The 19,022-nt window shown below is 40.8% G+C and overlaps 1 protein-coding gene across 2 annotated transcripts in view; it reads right to left on the bottom strand.

Moving 5' to 3' along the window:
• Positions 1-1,947: 1,947 nt before the first annotated feature.
• The window catches only part of NRG3 (neuregulin 3), a 1,063,293-nt gene continuing 1,046,218 nt past the window's right edge, over positions 1,948-19,022 (bottom strand). Inside the window, exons 7-10 of one of the 2 annotated variants that reach the window (XM_033842028.2) lie at positions 14,371-14,498; positions 9,892-10,062; positions 4,190-4,261; positions 1,948-3,946 (exon numbers count right to left, since the gene is read on the bottom strand). In XM_033842028.2, the coding sequence (XP_033697919.1) occupies positions 3,439-3,946; positions 4,190-4,261; positions 9,892-10,062; positions 14,371-14,498 (879 nt within the window). In that variant the 3' untranslated portion in view covers positions 1,948-3,438. The remainder of the gene's footprint in view (positions 3,947-4,189; positions 4,262-9,891; positions 10,063-14,370; positions 14,499-19,022) is intronic. The other variant, XM_033842029.2, reaches the window with a different exon arrangement.

Here is a 19,022-nt window from a genome sequence, read left to right on the forward strand (position 1 = left end):
AGGAGTCACCATCCCCCCTCACTTAGGGAGTCATGGTTTCCTGTAGCACCATACTTCAAGGTAAGTGTGAGTGACTGCTGCATACGTCAAGCATATTCTGGTGGAGACCTGGTTATTGAGAGCTTTAGCTGTAGTCGCCAAAAGCCCCACTCAAATTGTAGCTGTCAGTCAATTCAGAAGCCAGTGATCATTCTCTGGAAATCTGCTTGGCCCTTCTGTTCTCTTTTTGGTAGGCCTGATATGTTATGATCAAAACAGGGTGGTTGTGGAGTCCTGAAAATAGCACTGTTTCTCCTCCAGAGGACCTTGCTATTATTGATGCTTGGAAATAATGTAAATCATTGGAGATTTGATCTATCTACAAATATTTAGTCCTTCACCCATAGCAAGGTAGATGTTGGACAAGAGTGTAAAACACAGAGCACTTAATGTGCATACAAAAATCAGAGAATTTAGATGCCAATTCTCCAACATAATTTCCACTCTTTCTCATTAGCATAAAATTGCTCATGTATTTTGAACAACAGCATTCTATAGAAGTCACTGGCAAATCAGAATAACACACACTTTATAAAAAAAGACATCAGAAGATGATGCAGAGTGAAAAATAATGAGTGACATTCATTCTCCAGTAAATAATGAATATGCAACTAACTTAATTACCAAATCTCCAAATACCTATTCACATAAGAAATACAGGGAAAATGAAGCAAAATCAAAAGTATCTTGTAGAAATAAATACTTCTCTGTAGGCACGTGAGCTTGAAGGACAAGGTATCGATGTCTCCAGGTGTTGGCCACGTTAGATCAACTTTGAAAGTCTTGATGCTATCAGCACTTGTCTGCTGGTGCCCAAAGAGGTGCTTTTTGAGTGTGGACCCTTTTCACAGGAGAGCTTCATATTCCAAAAGGAGACAAATGGCCACTGAAAGTGACCATTAATAATTGTTCTTTATGGAGGATTTTTGTCTCTACTATCAATTTGGACATAACTTTATCTCTAAACTTTACATCGGGCCGCCAGTGGATGTGTGTAACTTTCATACATTTTAGAACGCACGAGGCTGTTTATAATCACATAATATGTAGTTCAACTTTAAAAAAAAAAATAAGGGGTCAGATCAGGACTTAAGTTTGATTGACAACCTTCGATCTCCTTAGAGCAAAAGATATATTAATATAACTGCAGTGAAAGGTGTTAAAAAAAGAAATAACTGCAGTGAGTCACAAAATACACAAACTCCTAATTAGGTGGATCCTGTATGAATCCGTTTAGATCTGCAACAGGTAGCATTTTAGTGAAAAATCCAAGACAAGGTTGACTTGGGAGGACTTCCAGTGAATGTTTGATAATTGTGATAAATTTCAACTCAATAGCATATCGAATATGCAAGTTATGGGGTTTTTATACACCAGTTAGTTAAAACCGTTTTTCTAAAATTTTCCCAAAGATATACTATTTCTAAATGAGAATTTAGATAATTGAGACATTAAAAAGTTGTAATAATCCTTTTTAAGAGTCTAGTATTACCTCTATATTCAAAACAAAGGAACAATAGTGGGACAACTAAGGAACAGCGTGAAGTTTTTGTTAAATATAAAATGCATTTCTACCAGAATGTTTTCAACATTTGAGACTTTTGAATTTCCACTAAACAAACAGTGTTGATAAGAACACAATGTTCTTTATTTTCCCTGTATGGCATTATGTCTACTTACGTCTATTAATTATCAAAGAAAGAATGTTCTCAGAGAGCAACTTGCAATGTATTTTAAACAGAAACAGCTTAACCTTAATTAAGAATTGTGTATATTCAATATTTGATTCAGAAATAGTTAGTTACGTTCCTTTTCAGTGGAATGTGAGTCTTCCACAGGAAGTTTTACTCAAGGTTTTCCCAAACTTCAGTAAAAGAAATCTTTTATATACTTTCAAATACTATGCCTTTTTATTTAAAACAGTGTAAACATAACAACTCAACACCACCAATAATTGGAAAAAGACTGGTTATGTGAACACTAATGTCCTTGAATGCCCCGTGAAAATAAGGCTAAATAAAACAGACAAATCTTCAGAAGTTTCAGTTCACCTTAGCAGTGGTAAAAATATTGCTTTATTCCAAATGAACATACAACACAATTTACTGTTCTTTGGGGGGCTTCCTGTGAACTGAATAGGCTGGGCTTTGTAATTTCAACAATTTATTCTTTCCATATTAACCACAGAAGCCAATGTCTTGGTCCACGCGTAGTAGACTTGCTACAAAAAGTAATGAGGAAAATGAGAAAACAAAGGGTAACTAACTATCAATTTGATCATTGGCTTGTATAAATAATTTAAGTACGCATGATTCAAAATACACATCCCCAACTCGCCTTGTGATACTGATATCATTAATGAGCCAATAGCTGTTCCTCTCAAAAAGATTCACATCAGAATATAGTCTAGACATTGTCAAGAGTTTTATAGGACCCCACCATGCACGTGACCTTGATTTACTAACTGAACGTTATACTTAATGGAAAAATTTAAAGCGAACAGATCTAAGAGGGAAATTTTTTCTGAATATTAGATTCCCTGATGTTTCAGAACAAATTTTAGCAAGCTTAACGCACACACATGCACACACATACGCACGATGAACATATGTGCATACGGCATACCGGTGCTCGAGTGAGCAAGCCCAGACACACAGGCACACACACTGAGAAGTGCTCCTTTGGAGCCCCTAAACGATCTCAAACGAAAACATTTCTATTAGCATGATTTTAGTGACACGACAGTGTGATGTTTTTGTCTCTTTTTCTGTAATAATTTCTTACCTCCCTCTGAGATTCTGTGCCTTCAAATTTCAGAGGAAGCTGGCACGTGAGAGTGGCTAAGATTGCCCCATGACTCCCTCTGTCTCCTGTCCCTCTCCTTCCAGAGTCTTTGTGCCATTCTTCAAAAAGTAAATAGAAAACACTACATTTGTTGACATGACATAACCTGTGATGAGGCTGTCGAGTGAATAGAAATTTAGGGATTGGCAAGCCAAATGGCAAGGACCACCTGCTCACTGGCACGCCCACCCTTGGGATGCGTCTCTTCTCTTTGAAACCGGGTAACTGCCAGCACTTTTTTATGAGGTCACTGGCACTGTGGGGCGGAGAGTCTGAATTGCCCACATCTACTAAGAGCCAAAGAGGACAGTGTTGGGACTAAATGAAATTGTATTCAAAATTCTACCCAAAAGCTTTAGTGGTAAGCTTTATCCCTCCTGAAACGTTTCTTTCCCTTTAAAAAAATATTTTGTTAAAAAACACTATGAGGGTGATAGACTATTTGGTTTCTTCTAAGTAGATGCTCTTAAATTAATGCATATAAATAATTTGTATTTAATCTCCTCTCTTTCCTGTTGAGCAAAGCATAGAACGCACAGATTCTTACATCTCAGGTCACTTGGTCAACGCAGGGTCTCTTTGTATTTCATTTCTTAAGACAAATTGGGCCTCTCGTTCTGATTTGGCTGTGGAACTCAGGGGGAGAAAGGCTGTGTTTTCACTCGCACTGTCCTCGGTTTCTACGCTGGCCAGTTCGTAGTCTTCTGACCGCCTGGCACCAGTCAGAATGCGGATCTGCTCCTGGACAGTTTCTAGCAATATTTTCACTTCTTGCTGTTCTGCTATAAGACAATCGCTGACTGGAATACTCACATTGACAATATCAGCAGAGTAGGAGTTTTTGCACCATTTGATGCTTTTGACTTCAGAAATCCCTGGCATTTGCATGCAGGTTTCTTCTAGACCCACTGAGGGGATGATGGGCACGGAACTGGCCCTTGGGGATGAATATCCCATCAGGTCCGTTTGATCCAAGCTATTAAAATAGGAGTTTGTCTCTCTCGAAGGCAGTTGCATATTTATTGATGCATTTTGTTGGGTTGTTAAACCACTGGATGAATACCTGAAGAAGAAACAAAGTGTTACATATTCTGTGCTCTTCCCATCTTCTTGAGAGCACTATTCAGTCAACAAAGCACTTTCCACATGCACCATCTCACTGAATTCTCACAGCAACCCCATGAGACGGATACTATGTTCCCAGTTAAACAGAGAAGTTAACTGAAGCTCAGAGAGGTGAAGTGACTTGCCCAAGGTCACACAGAAAATAAGTGACAGACTGAGACTCAAACCCAGATCTTCTTACTTTAAGTCCAGGGATCTTTCAACACACCACAGCTGTATAGGCAGGTGGGATATAGTCTTCCTGACCTCTATCCTAGAATACAAAGTAAATGGGGATTGAGCAGGTAAGTGTGTGTGGCCCTTCCATAGTGACAAACAGGAAACCCATAACGGCATTACTCCACTCCATCAACCTGACCACCCTCTCAGCCCTGGTTTAGTCCAGTGTAGACTCCTTGTGGCCACCCTAGGTGGAGGCAATCAGGAAGCCCAATATTAAGCATCAAGGTACTAAAGTCCTGAGTTTCTCTGCTTCACACTGACTTTAGGGGGACCAAATCCAATTTCCACTGGCACTCTGCTCTTCAGGAACTGCCTCACTGCCAGTTTGCTGAGCCTAAAAGATGGGACGAGAGGCACACAGTTCCTCTGTCTGCCCAAGATGAACATGAAGTGAGTTCCACAGGGCCTCGACCAAGCTAGTAACGTTCCTCACATGGTTTCTGGAGCCAAGTAAGGTAGTTCATGGGTGCATGGTAAAATGGCTTGTTGAGAACGCCCTCGTGCCGTTCCAAGTGGTTTAAACATGCCAGAATCTGGCTGGCCCCCTCTTGCTTGTTCAGAGCTAGTGAATTTTCCATTGCCTCTGAACTTTCCAGTGCCAAAAAGTGAGGCAGGGATATCGTAGGTTCACGGAAATGTAGTTTGGGGACTTGAACAGTAGTATTTATTCTATTTCTCAATTCGTTTTCCTCAATTTTAACCTTAAACATTAAAATTTAAGCATAATCTAAGCACGTTCATCCTCAATATAATAAATCTCATTCCCCTTGTCTTACATTATAATGTAAATAAAAATCATGTTTATACATGGAAAGAATAATTGCAATGAAGTGTGTCGCATACTAAATATTAGAAACCTTTATTGTAAAGACAAGATGGGAGCAATTTAGAGATCTGTCTTTCTGCCAGACAGTGTGAAAAGATGGGGAACAAATTTAGGTGTTATTGTGTCCTACCCTCTCTTACTGAGCCTAGTACGGAGTTGGCAATCAATAAAGTTTGATTGAACGGACTCAGGAATACATGAACAGATCTTCAAGGTAAACACTCCCTTAATATCCCAGTCAACAAGAGCTAACAAACATTCACACAGAGCTTTCAAAAAGCACTTTCACCACTAATTACATCCACTGATTAAAAAAAACAAAACAAAACTGTGCGGTTTATTTATTACCACATAATGGATAAATAAACTGGACTAAGGGATACCCAAAGGGCTTGCCCCAAATCACACCCTTGGTAAGCAGCAGAGGAGGAAGTTAAACCCACGTTGTCTTATGTTAATGGTTACTATCAAAGCCAGAAATGAGTGGGCATCTCAAACCTTTTTTGAGATGTAAAACCTACCTGCACCAATTATATAGCCACATACAAAGAAATTCCCTGGGGAACCTCAATGACTTTCTCCCTAGTGTTCTATGACTGAAAATCTGAACCTAAAGTTTCTGATCAATGAATCAATTTCAACAAGAAGAAAGGGGACAAATTGCAGGCTTTTGTGTTCTTTCCTTAGCACCATTAACGTGTATGAAGATACAGAATGTCTGCTATCAGATTCACCAATGGCACCGAAATTTAAGGAGGATAAGATCGTCTTTCACATGGATCATCAGAGTGTATCAGTGAGTAGAATCTACCAGGTTGAAATGTGATGGTGATAGTGCCAATTCTTAATACCTGGATCTAAACATTATTGGTAAAAATGATGGATAAAAGGTGTAAGTATCTTAGAGGATTCAGTCAACTGTTGACGCTTCAGCAAGTCCACAATGTGACGCGATGTTGGAAAAATTAATAGTCTTGTTCAGGCTTCAGAGGCAACAATAGGGCTCTGACTAAACAAAGACCCTGAAAGGAGCTACATACCGAACTGCTGGACTACATGCAGGTCAGCAGAAACGGTGCTAACAAGTCTTGGGAACCAACAGGTAAGGAAGGGAGTAAGTCACGAAGCTTCCTGGGCCTTGGGAATCTGGCCAAATCCCGGGGATCAGTGAGCATCCTGAGACTTACGACTAGAGATCAGAGCGTTTATGATAATAGCCAGAGGGGCATATCTGCACGTAAGCTGATGATTATCAGTGTGCAGCTCGGCATTAAAAGCAGGACTCCTTCGGGCTGCACTCTGAACTCTCATCCATGGAGCGGGCACAACGCCCGGGACCTTCCACCTGGGACTCCAAATTGCTGTTCAAGGGATGTCACAGCGTTGCTCGCATCTGGATGGAGGTGCTTCCCCAATTTGGTGATTGTAAATACATTTCTTTCTTACTATTTTGCTTATCTCTGTGCTATAACTAACGTAACAAGCTTTCTTCTTTCTTACTTAAGCGTTGAGGGGTTACTTTGCCAACAAACCCTCGGAACTTGAAACTGAAAGTAAGTCTTTCGGCAAAACACGTGACTACGAAGTAATCAAAGGCAATTCAAGCCAGACTTGGAGCAGTCTTCTCATATGCCTGCGTGCTGACTGAAGGAGTTGACTTACACATCATCTCACAAGCCAGGTATGGATCCCATGTTGGCAACAACTGAAATCTGAAAGGCTGCCCTAACATGAAGATGCACTTTAAACAATTAGTTGTGTTTGGGATCAGAGAGGATTTCAAGTCTCACCACCATTACATGCTCTGGAATCTTAGGCAAACGTAGCAGCCTTACCTTAATTCTCTCATTAATTAGAACCATCAGGTAGCAATACTGATCTAGAGGGACTGCTCTGAGGACTCACTGAAGTAATGCCTCTTCACTATTCCCTTCCTTCCTAGAGTTGCTCCGAGTGTCCTAGCACTGGTCTTTAGTTAGGAGGTGATACTACCCTCCAGAAGTTTAAGTGAGAGTTACATTTCTAGGCATGATTCTTGATTAGAAGATACTCAAGAGTTCTGTATCCCTTGAGCCTGTCATTCATTGACTGTAAAATGCCAGTTTGGACCAGTTGGACTGCCTTTCCTCCAATCCCTCAACAAAGTAATCACAAGTACATTTCCTCTGTAACTATGTGAGTCAAAGCATCCTTTTAAAGAGGGAAGATTTCAACAGTTAGTCATTTGGTTTGATTCCCAGTAATTCAGGGGTCAGGCCAAGAAATCAGCGTTTCCCCAGAGGACTCCAAGACCCAGTTCTTGGTGCACATGGAATTAGAATGAACTGACTAAATTGAAGGAATCTACTTCTCCCTCTGGAGCCGTACAATTAGAGATTCCATTTACACATCACCATCCATGACTGTGATTTTTCTTCACATTCCTTTCCTGGTTTAATGGTTTATTTAGTCAGAAAGGCCGGTATTCAATCCATTTCTTTTACGTGGGCTATCCCACCTTGGGTTAAATTCTGCTCTCTTTAGTGTGTTCATCTGTACACTTCCTGAAGAGTAACTGAATGTAAGTTTGTAAAGTTGCTATTTAAGTGAGGTGGATAATCAGTATGTTTCTATCCCTTCTACTTCGAAGGTAGCAACCTAACTTTTGTGATTCCATCTCTTTCTGTCTAGTACATGATTCCATTAGTTTGATTTGCCTGACATAACCCAGTTCACAGTTCTGTGAGCCACTGCCATGGCTGTCGTCGATCCACTGATCAGGGGAAAGGCTCTTGAAGAAGTTCCTGTCTACCTGGCTCCCTCCTCAGGCTTCACTAAGTCAGGCACTGGGTTCAAGCTGGGTTGAAGTTAGTGTCAAGGAGAGACATCATCTATACCGGGAATCTAAGTAGCAGACAGCACCCACATGCTTGATAAACAAGCAGCAGTTGGCTGTTATAAATTCATTCACTCCCCCTCCAGGCTAGGGCCAGATTTGAAGAGGGCCTTTAGCTGTGAAATTCTATTACCATTTCCAGTCCGGAGAGACGGTCAGTCCCCCAGGAGTGGGAAATAGCTCTTGTCAAGAATTAAGAATGAGATTGCTCCCTGAGACTCACTGTGCTGAGCACACAGTGACTTGGAGTCACCGTTTATCAACGTCAGGTGCATATCACATAGGAAAATACAGGTGGCTAGCCAATTGGAGAGAATATTCCAAACCCAATGATGATTGATCCCAAACAAAACAGTAGCCGTAACAGTGCCCAACAGAAGAAAGACAGCACGGGCTGGGTTCTCTCTCCACTCACAAAATCTCTAACTTGATTTCACCTCACTCATTCTCACTCCAACGTTCACCCCAGGAGGGGGGAAAAAAAAGAAATCTAAGTAACAGACATTATTAGTGATTTCAGAAGAAAAGTAGTTATGAAACATGATTAATTATAGGCTAAATGCAAGCCCCTTTTCCAGATATAAGGCAAAGAGAAATGCAAACTACTTCTTGACTTGCATTATACATTTTGGACAACTTAGATCTTACCAACATTTTACAGTCTATTTGGAATTGCTTCAAAATTACAAAATCCGGACACAGCCTATTTATTTCCTATTTTCTAGTCTTCCTACAGAAATCTGTTGCTGAGATTCGTCAGACATGGCATTGTTGCATACATATCACCCAGAAGAAAAGACAAAGGTAAGAGTCTGGGACAGACCTCAAACCTGCTTTGGCTTTTAACTTGCTACAGACAGGGTGGAAAAATCACCCAGACCAAAGCAGCAAAGAAACCTAGCCTGGCTGATTCAGAGAGAGGAAAACTAGATGCAACAAGAACCTAGCCTGAGTGAGGAAATGGATTCTTGGCATTTCTGGAGTAAAGCCTGATTGCACTGCTCTTGAAATTAATAAGAATAATGGTTCCTGTGACAATAGCTACAAGTACCCCTTCTCTGTTTACCATGTGTCAGGTACAAGCTCTTGACACATGTAATTTCTTTTTAATCTGCCCAACAACCCTCAGGAAAGCTGGTATTATTTTGTTCAATTTATAGACGAGAAAACGTAAGCTCAGATGATAAAACTTTCTCAAATTCATACAAGTAGTAAGGGGCAAAGATGAGATTTGAAATTCAGTCAGTTTCGATAAGGGCTGCCATACTGGGTTGAACAGCTTATGGCGGTTAGGTGAGTGGTGGCTAAAATTCACTCTACACTCCACTCACCATGCTGTGGGCCCTATGAGGGTCTGTGTCCACTGAGAGGAAGGGACACTTTTTACACTGCAAGGATGAGCAACAGCCATGGAGTCCAAAGCCAATTTTTCCATCCCTGCACCGTGAATGAAACTAGAGATCTGAGTTCAGCTAGCTGTGCCCTAACAATACTCTGTCAACACTGACTGAGACTCGTTCAAGAATGCTCGAAGGAGCAGATGCTTTATATATGTTACAGGTTATTGTTACGGTATTGTCCACAATAGTGATGAGAGAATTAAGCACTGGTTTTTTTCCAAACCTAAGGATGAAGGAACACTTTAGTCGTCCTAAGAAATCTCTGTGTTTTAAAATCAAAGACACATTCCCAGTTATTTTAGCAACTGCGATAGTAACATAGTGTCTAGATGTCTATACACTTAATGCTATATATCTTTTCCGTCTACCATTTCCCTAATATCTATTTCCATTGTATCTGTTTTTTAAAGTTATTCTTTTGTGGAACAAAGGTGAAAGCAAGCATAAATAGCCAAATGATGATGAAACCAGTGAATAAAACCCCAAGGAACATCATAACTCAATTTAAAACTATATCATCCATGACACCCTCCCTAAATTCCATTGCTTTTAAGACCTACCCTTGGCAAGGTATCGTATCCTGGTCTGGGACCCTTGATTCCTCGAGTTGCTGATATGCTGGTCCCACGATTCCGCCCAACCTACTTCGGGGTGAGGGGGGTGTCCTTCTGAAGGCGTTCCTATGGAGCATACCACTCCTTTGCCCTGGGCTGCAGCAAGAGGAGAGAGTCCTGCTGGTGGAAAGAAAACCAACAAACAAATTGATCACAGCAATAACCTCACAGGTGGCTGCTGAAACTTTTCAAGCACTGCATTTCCACCCTAGATCCTCAAAGTTCTAGGTCAGGCTCCATCCATGCCTGTAGTATATCTGTTAGGAGGGATCGCAGGTTACTGGATCCATTTTATCTCTGGAGAGACTGAGAAGAAAAGCAGTTCCAGTTCTGGGTTTCTGGCTTTCCAGTCTGGAGCACAATGGACTAAAATAACACCAGCTTTCCAGCCAACGAGGTGCGCTTGAGGAATTCTCCAGCTCCTGATTCCCCTCCTCCCTCATTATCCAAGCTACAAAGGTGCCTTTAGTAGAAATAAAAATGGCCTTGTTATTAAACACTGCCAAGAACTAAACCCAAGAAGCCTTAAGGGCTTTATGGGGAAAATTTCACTTGTGTTAGTGGTAGAATAAACTAACCTTATTTTAATTGCCTTTCTCTCCTTAATGTATATGTTACTTTTGCAGTTCACTGTCTCAAATTTTCGTAAATCCTGAGAACCTAAATTATTTTTCTTTTGAGTTTGCTTTAACTTTTTTTATTGAATGAAAGATCCTTTAAATTCTACAGTGCTTTGCAATTTTCAAAAGTTTCACACACATGATTTTACATAATCCCATAATAACCCTTTGAGTTTGCTTTTAATAAACATCTGATCGTACATTTTCTTGACCCATACATCCAAATACCCAAATAACCATGCCAGATGCCATCAAAGGGCAAGGCATAAACGGGATATACCTCAGGTAAGATCCCTACACAGATCACGTCAGACAAAGAACTAGACTCTTTAGAGAAATCAGTTACTAATTTGACACATTACTTATTCCATATCCATTCCTCCCTCCACCCCACTGAATTTACCCTACTACCATGTGAACTGAGAGAACTTTGTTCCTGTGCAGACATTCCATGAGATGCCAATAAGGGAACTTAGAATTTTTGCGTTCCTACTCATTTAGCTCTGAAAATAGCAATAAAAAACCACAAACAGGAACAGCAAAAACATTTTCAAAATTTCAATAAAGTTCTATAGGAACCAGTCCCCCAAATGAATTTTACCCATATTACTACATTATTTGGAGTTCTGTAAGTTTTCCCCCCACCAACATTACTGTTATTTCCACTTAATAAATACAAAACTTCTCAAATATTATTTAAGGTCAGCATTTGAGAACCCGACAAATGAGTGCTAGTAGCCACCTTCCTGGTTTGGGCAAGGCGAAATGATCACACTTTATAACTTCATATTTGTCAAGCCCAACATTAACTTCCTGAGTTTGTGCAAACACCAGATCATACCTGGCAACGTTATTACAACTTCATTCTTCATCATCATATTTCTGGGTTGAGTGTATTGAGTCCTAACATGCCTAACAACAAGGGACCTCTAGTTAGGTCACTAAGCCAACGAGTTTAAGGAGCTCTATAATAACTGATTTGTTTCCCTCCCTTCCAGCTTCTACCTATACCATCCAATGGCAATTGTGGAGTCCACAGGGTACTCAGGCTTGGATGCTAGAATTAGCTGCATCAGGTCTGTATGATACTGGGGAAAGTACTTGTATCAGTCAGAGTCCTGAGGGGAAATAGATGGCACTCTATATTGGGTCATTTGGGAAGATTTTGCTATTTACAAAAGTGTGTTCACTGTTTGAGGAAAAAAAAAAATACAGGATACTACTGTACATAAGGGCTGGTAACAGTGGGAAGCTGTTACCATCCCTGTAACTGAAAGGACAGGGGGAAGGAGCAGTTACCTGACTGAAGAGAGAAAGGGCTTGTGAGAAGAGGACCTCTTGGCTAGTGCCAGAAACAGGGCTGTAGCTGAGACAACCAGGCAGGGAGGGAGGGGGCAGAAGTGTTAGGACCTCACTGGCCTCTGCCCTTCCATAACTTGCCTGTGCATCGCAAGAAACCAACAGAAGCCCAAAGGCAAGTGAGCCTGCTGCCCTCTTAGTGTACAAGGCAAGGCAGAAAAAGGTAAAGCCTAGAGGTGGGTGGAAGAGATGCAAATAAAGGTATTAGCACTTGTTTAGGTATTTTCATAGTATTGCTATGGGGGTTAAAAAAGTATGTAAAGTGCTTAGCAGGGAGTCTGGCACTTAGTAGCTGCTCAACAAAGTAAATTCCCTTGATTCCTCTGCCCAAACTGACAACTCAAAGGCTCATACTAATCACTGAAAACCCTGGACTTATTTCACCTTAAAAAACCTACACATACTGTCTATAAATGAGTTATATTGCCAAAATATAATATAATAAGTATAACATGACGTAATAGATTTCTTCTTTAAAAAGAAAGGGTTTTTTTTGGACTAAACATGAGGAAAAATGGCTTTGAATTAACAAAAATGAGTTATCCAAATGAGTCATATTTGCAGTGCACAAAAGAAATGAATTATTCATAAAAGTCTACCAGTATGAGCTAGTAACCCATCTTAAAAAAACAGTTCTATACCTATTGATCAATCAACTGTTCAAGCTTTCTAACCCAATGGCATTCAGGAAGTTACACAGCAGTTTGCAGGATGTATAAATCAGTGACTAGGTTATCAATCACGAAAACGTTTAAGTCTACTGCATGTTTTACAAAACAAAAGCTATGATATATTGAACTATAATTTACCAAGTTCTAAAAGCACTTTATAAATCAACCCTTGCCTATCTATCAGGACGCAATGTATGCCAACAAATACTGCAATGTCATTGAACCAAATAAAAAAGAAGGTCTCTTAGAGACTTCCTTATTTGATCTGTGAGTGATTCCTAGAAACCAAGTTTAGGAGGAGGTATATCATCAGACAAAAGCAGGGTAGGGTATTTGCAGGTCAAATACATTAGAAGCTATAATTGCTTATCATATCAACTTTAAAACATGTATGACAATATAGTACTTAATATCATACTTAATTATTTTACTTGACTGAATGGAATACCACTTTAACGTGTATTACAATCAGCAGAGGAAAATGCTCTTTTGGAAAAAAAAACATCTTCTATAAGGCCAATAATTTTGTACTTAATTCCGTCACTGAAGAACGTCCACTAGGTCCAGTTAACTGAAGTAATCTTTTCGCAGGGAAATATTTGTAAATGCCCCAATTGATAGAAACCAAAAATTGTAGTTAATAACTAAAGCAATTATCCAGTAGCCAAACATATTTCATCCTGTGTTGAAACCTTTTTTTAACTTAGCAAACCCTTGGTACCTCAGTCTCTACCCATGTAGATTAAGAATAAAAATCACCATCAAGTACTAATGATTAGTATCAAGAGTGACATGAGAACCTCATAGTAAATGTGGCCAGCATCAAGAAAATCGTTTTTAGGGACTCCCTGAAAGGTGAGGGAGAAGTTAGTTTCCTTGAATAACGCATACTTCTCTCACGGTGGTTTTCAAAACATTGCCTACATCTATGAAAACCAAGGGTCAACAACATTTATCTTCCATTGCTGGGAACAATTGTTATTTTTTACCTTTTCCATTTAAAAAACGTTTAATCTCCATAATTAAGAATTTTTAAAATACTGTACCTCTCACTAAGAAAAGGAAGCTTAAATCTTTTTTGGATGCACATAAACATAATGTCCGTCGTAGCAAGTATCAAATGTTGGCACTTTAGAACAAAACTTTCAATTTTTGGAATTCCAGATTCCTTATGTATAAACACAGCATGTGACTAGAAGATGAAGAATTTGCTCAGCCTCAGAATGCTGTAAAACTTCTAGAAGATAACTTTATTTTTGGCTTTCTCCCCCAAAGAGCCAATTTTTACAGTCAGCTTGTTAAAAAAAGTCCCACTCCATTGATAATGGAAGATCTAATAAACCAGAGGAGAAGATTTGCCAGGCTTCTTCCCCCTGGAAAGTTTTCTTTGTGTGAGAACCATGTTGGAAGACCTAGAGCATGTCCTATCAGCTGCCTAGGGAAGAATTAGTCATTAAATTTGCAGACAGTGATAAGGCAGGCTAGGAAAAATCATGTTTTTAATAGTTTTTCAGATTGCAATAGTTTCATTCACTGGTCTGGGTCTGCAGACTTGATGGGTGCTGTTAATAGTACCTTTAGGCTTCCTCTAGGGGCACTGCTGCCTGCTGGTATCTTGCCTGCCAGGAGCTGCTTGAGCATCCACTGCATGGGGAACTACAGGAGAAGCAAGAACGATCACCTCTCCTGAATAATGTTGTCATTCCTCGGCATGTGTTGTCCAGTGTATACATTGTGTCAACGCACCCATTCCCACCATGATTAGCTACCTGTACCTGTGGTGTTTGACAGATTGGCTTCCTCTGTTGGGAGAAGGGACCTCTGGGAATGACTGGGGGCCGGCAAAACTTGACTCCATCATTTTCTCCAATGCAGTCACGGGATGCCTTTCCGCCTTTGAATACTGTGGGAAATCACATGCACAGAGTTGAGCTGGAGGAGAAGTTATGCGAGCAGGGCCTCTGACACTACAGCTGGGTATCAAAAAGTTACTGGAACTTACCAGTAACTTTTCCACTGGGCACCTGATCAGGAGAATGACAAAAACACCATTTTCATCCCATTTCTCACACACTGAATATGCTCTCCCCTCTTGCCCCCAGAACTCTTTGTGATTAGATAAGGTCCATTCAACAGGGTTCTTCACGTTAGAATCCTAAGTCTAGCTTTTCGTTTCAGTCTTTACCCATGGCACACTATGCCTGAGAGCCAAAATCACACATATTATTTTATTGGAGTATAGTTGATATACAATATTATATAAGTTAATACAAGGAATTTTTAATTCAATGCACATTTTACAAAAAAAATTAGTAGATGGACTACTAACAATAGGGATTCAATAAATGCTAACTGATTGAACTTCACAAGTCTCAGATTTATGGAAGGCTTTGATTTAGATTATCTGCCCACTACTCTCCACTGTTCTCTCTTTCAGCCTGATACCAGGTAATTACCATGTCTAATAAGAGAAGCGTGTGAACAGTTTACTCTTTATAGTTATTAACCCTTGGTTTCACCTTTGACCATGAGATATCACAAGGCAGGGGCCTAAAGAAAACCCTATAGCTATAGCATATTGAGAAAAACTTTGCTCCCAGAGAAATAGCACATGGCATCTCAATCAGGCAGCAGTTGTCAAGTTTAACACTCCCTGGACACTTGGCACTTGAACAAGCAACAAGGATTAAAACTAGGCTGAGAAATATAACCAAATTAGATTCTGAAATCCAGATATTCACATGTAATATATGAACAAGAATTTCACAGAAAAACAAAGATAGATATGCAGAATACATACAAAAAAGTATATACCTGAACTCATTGTAGAGATGAAAATCAGCATAGAGAACGTTAAATTTCAGGAGTACTTAGTAAAGGCAAAGATTCAAGGAAAATAGAGTTGGTGCTAATTTGTTGGGGGTACACATTGGCAATGTGTTGCAAAATATTAAATATAGGTACTCTGATGCAGAGTACTGGTACTCTTTGATGTAGATGACTACTTCTAGGGATTTCCATCATTAATTGTAAAAGTTGGAAATGATATAATCAGCAAAGTATGTCAGTGATACAATTTTTAATAACAAAAGAGAAAGCAAACACAAAAGAGAAGCAACTGGAAACAACAGAAATGGCCACCAATGAATATTATACAGCCGTTGAATAAAATCAAAGTATGAAAAGTATGCATAATATGAATCCACATGTGCAAAGAAGGAAAATGCAGTAAACAGATGTATATATAAGTGTATGTATGTGTGTATATACAAACATATTTAGCTTTGTGTGTGTGTATATATGCATAGATTTTGTATGTACATATACATAAATGTTTGTGCATGTGTTTGTGTGTGTGTGCATGCAACCACACAGGATGCAGATGGGAAACAAAAGTAAACTATTAACTAGTTGTTATCCTTGGGAAAAAGTATATTGGTGGGTATGGGCTATGGAGACTAGGAAAATTGTCAAGGTTATGTAACTTTAAGTTCAAAATCTCTAACTAAATTGTTTTCTTTTTAAGTACGTCCAAAACAAACCACATAGTGTTAGTAATGACCACATCTTGAATCAGAATATGAATTCTACAAAATGGACTTAACAGAAGCTATTTAGGCTTCTTGCAAAATGGAGTGAGTTGACATGGAACAAAAAGAAGACATGGAGATAATTTGGAAAAGGTGGTTGTTTTCAACAGCCCCAAGTTACAAAGATCCAAAAAATGATGGAAATACCTTCACATGTACTTCTTTGTTGACTGTTTATCATAAATCATCCATGGAAAAAGTGAATTGAATCAACATGTTATTGAAATGTAAACAACATCCTGAATTTCTGTTTCTAGACTTCCAGGTTCTACAAAAAATCTACTAGAATTTTTTTTTTTTCTCCCAACTTTTAGTAAATTGCTTGAGAAGACAAACTCAGATGGTTGGAAGCCTCAGCTATAGACACAGGCGAGATTATCTGGAGACATCTGTAGCAAACTGGAGGGGGTAACTTCTGTGCTACTTCTGCAGAGGGCTATCAGTGGGTGACATCGGCCAGTGTTTCTAGCACATCCACATTTTCTAAAGAAATTGCCAAATCATTAAGTCAGCAGCCCATTCCTTTTTCAAAAACAATGTATGTCAAAAAGCCTAGTTCAGGGCTTCCCTGGTGGTGCAGTGGTTGAGAGTCCGCCTGCCGATGCAGGGGACGTGGATTCATGCCCCAGGTCTGGGAGGATTCCACATGCCGCGGAGCGGCTGGGCCCGTGAGCCATGGCCACTGAGCCTGCGCGTCCGGAGCCTGTGCTCCGCAACGGGAGAGGCCACAGCAATGAGAGGCCCGCGTACCGCAAAAAACCCAAAACAAACCAAAAAAAGCCTAGTTCAACTTTGGGGCCGTTGGTTCAGAGCCTCTGCTTTGAATGAGACTTTTGATCATGAGAGCTAGAGGGCCTTGTTCAAAATCTGGGATAAAAGTCTTGAATAGAATCAACCTCTTACTTGTTCTGGTTATTCATGGCATTCGTAATAGATATAATGTTCTAACTCTTTTCTTTCAAATGCTTAGATTATTATTATACTATGCAGTTGCTTTCACTGGTATTATTGTGATCCATTAACACAAATTTGTCTCCAAAATTTATTATTTTGGATTTTTCTCTCATAGCCTTTTTGAGAATCGTTTTCATTTCAGTGGCTACGTTTAATCTGAGATGCAGGTTTAAATTGCTGGTACCCCAATCCAAGGTTAGTTGAGACAAGTGGGAACACAAAAAAACCTAATAATTTGGCAATCCTTCAAACTAATATCCCATACATACTGGTTCAAATGAATTTAGACATAGATTCCAGTTTTCAGGTCTGACAAATAAAGAGCTTAGAAATCGTCATTCCTGTCCTTAAAATAAGAGAAAAGCTGAACAAACAAAATCAATGGCTATTCTTACATCCAAATTGAGGTTGCAGGGCAAACCACCCCTCTAAAACCTGGAAAGACAAGTGAATACAGAGAATCAGCCAGGATCACCTTGAGACAGCCTGGGACCTGGGAGCCTTTGCTGCGGTGCCTGCACCTGGAAAAACGCCTCCTCCACCAACAGAATACAAAGAATCTATTCAGGACTAACAATAACCTCGTGCATGCTCAGTTGGGGCAAATTATGAACGACAAGATACAAAACACCAAAAACGCAACTGTCCCTTCTGAGATGCCCGGAGCAAAAGCAGGGTACTGCACATGCGCCCTGCACACAGCATCACCAAGGGGGTGGGCAGACCACCTAAGCCGACCCCTGGACCCACCCCTACCTTCACTCCATACAAGGAACCAGCTCGCCCCAGCTCAGGGAGCGAGCAAGGGAAACTGTTACTTGTTCTCACTCCCTCCTGCTGCAGCACTGAGTCCCAGTAGAGCCTTGCCTGAATTTCTCATCTGGCCTCTTATCAATTTCTGTTGATTAAGGAGGCCAAGAATCAGTAACATGCTTTGTTGTGACTCTGCCAGGACATTCTCCCATTCCCGGGTGGGGATCTGGGCACCTCCGGGACCACCGACCACCGAATGCAGCTTCCCAGTGGGTGACAGGCGGCCACCTGAACCTCTTGGTTCAGCGTCACCACGTTTGGTAAGTCTGCCTTCCTGGCCCCTGAGGGCCTCAGTACCCTCATTCAGGCGACGCTTTCCCCCTCCCCTTTGCCCTTTTTCCCTCAACACTTTCCCTTTCCCGCTCCTGAAATCTCTCTACTTCTTTCTCTGTCCTCTCCTACTTCTCTGTCTCATCCTCCCGAGACAGTGGACGTCGGGCGGCTACAGCATCACTGTTCTCAGCCTGTGAGACCTGCTCCCTCTGGCCGGCAACAGCTCACCTTGACAGGTCACAAGCAGAGGTGGGAGAGGCTCGCCTCACACCAAGCAGACCTGGGTCCAGTGGGCCTTCCCTGATGGGAGATACATGAGAGTGACAGAGGTTCAATCCTCCTATCATGTAGTGGCTGGACGTCCGATCCTCCCAATATTCTCACCTGTCTTTTCCTCTGCCAAGAGAAGTCTCATTGGGAACAGGCTGAAGGGGCAGATTTCTATATACCGGTGTATGTGTGGGTGAGAGTCCCGCCTGTGGGCTGGCGACCTGCAGACGATGTACAACTGGCTGGTTTTGGGGCTTGATCACCTGGTGGGCAGTGGACAGGGTGCTCCCTCCTTCACTGGCCCTTTCTGGAAGTGCACAGGCTGGTACCTGAATAGACACCCTCGGGGGGCAGGCTGAAAAGGCAATCTCTTCCTGTCTCTTTTTTTTCAGTCTTTTCTGTCCCTCCTCTCCTGTCCTCTCTCTTGGTCCTCATTACCTATACTCCCATCCCCTTCATCCTGGAGACCCCTTGTCTGTGTCACTCACTCTGGGGAGGGAATTCTGTGACCCCCTTTGTCGTTACAC

This window comes from Tursiops truncatus, chromosome 16 (assembly GCF_011762595.2).
Source record: "Tursiops truncatus isolate mTurTru1 chromosome 16, mTurTru1.mat.Y, whole genome shotgun sequence".
NCBI lineage: Eukaryota > Metazoa > Chordata > Mammalia > Artiodactyla > Delphinidae > Tursiops > Tursiops truncatus.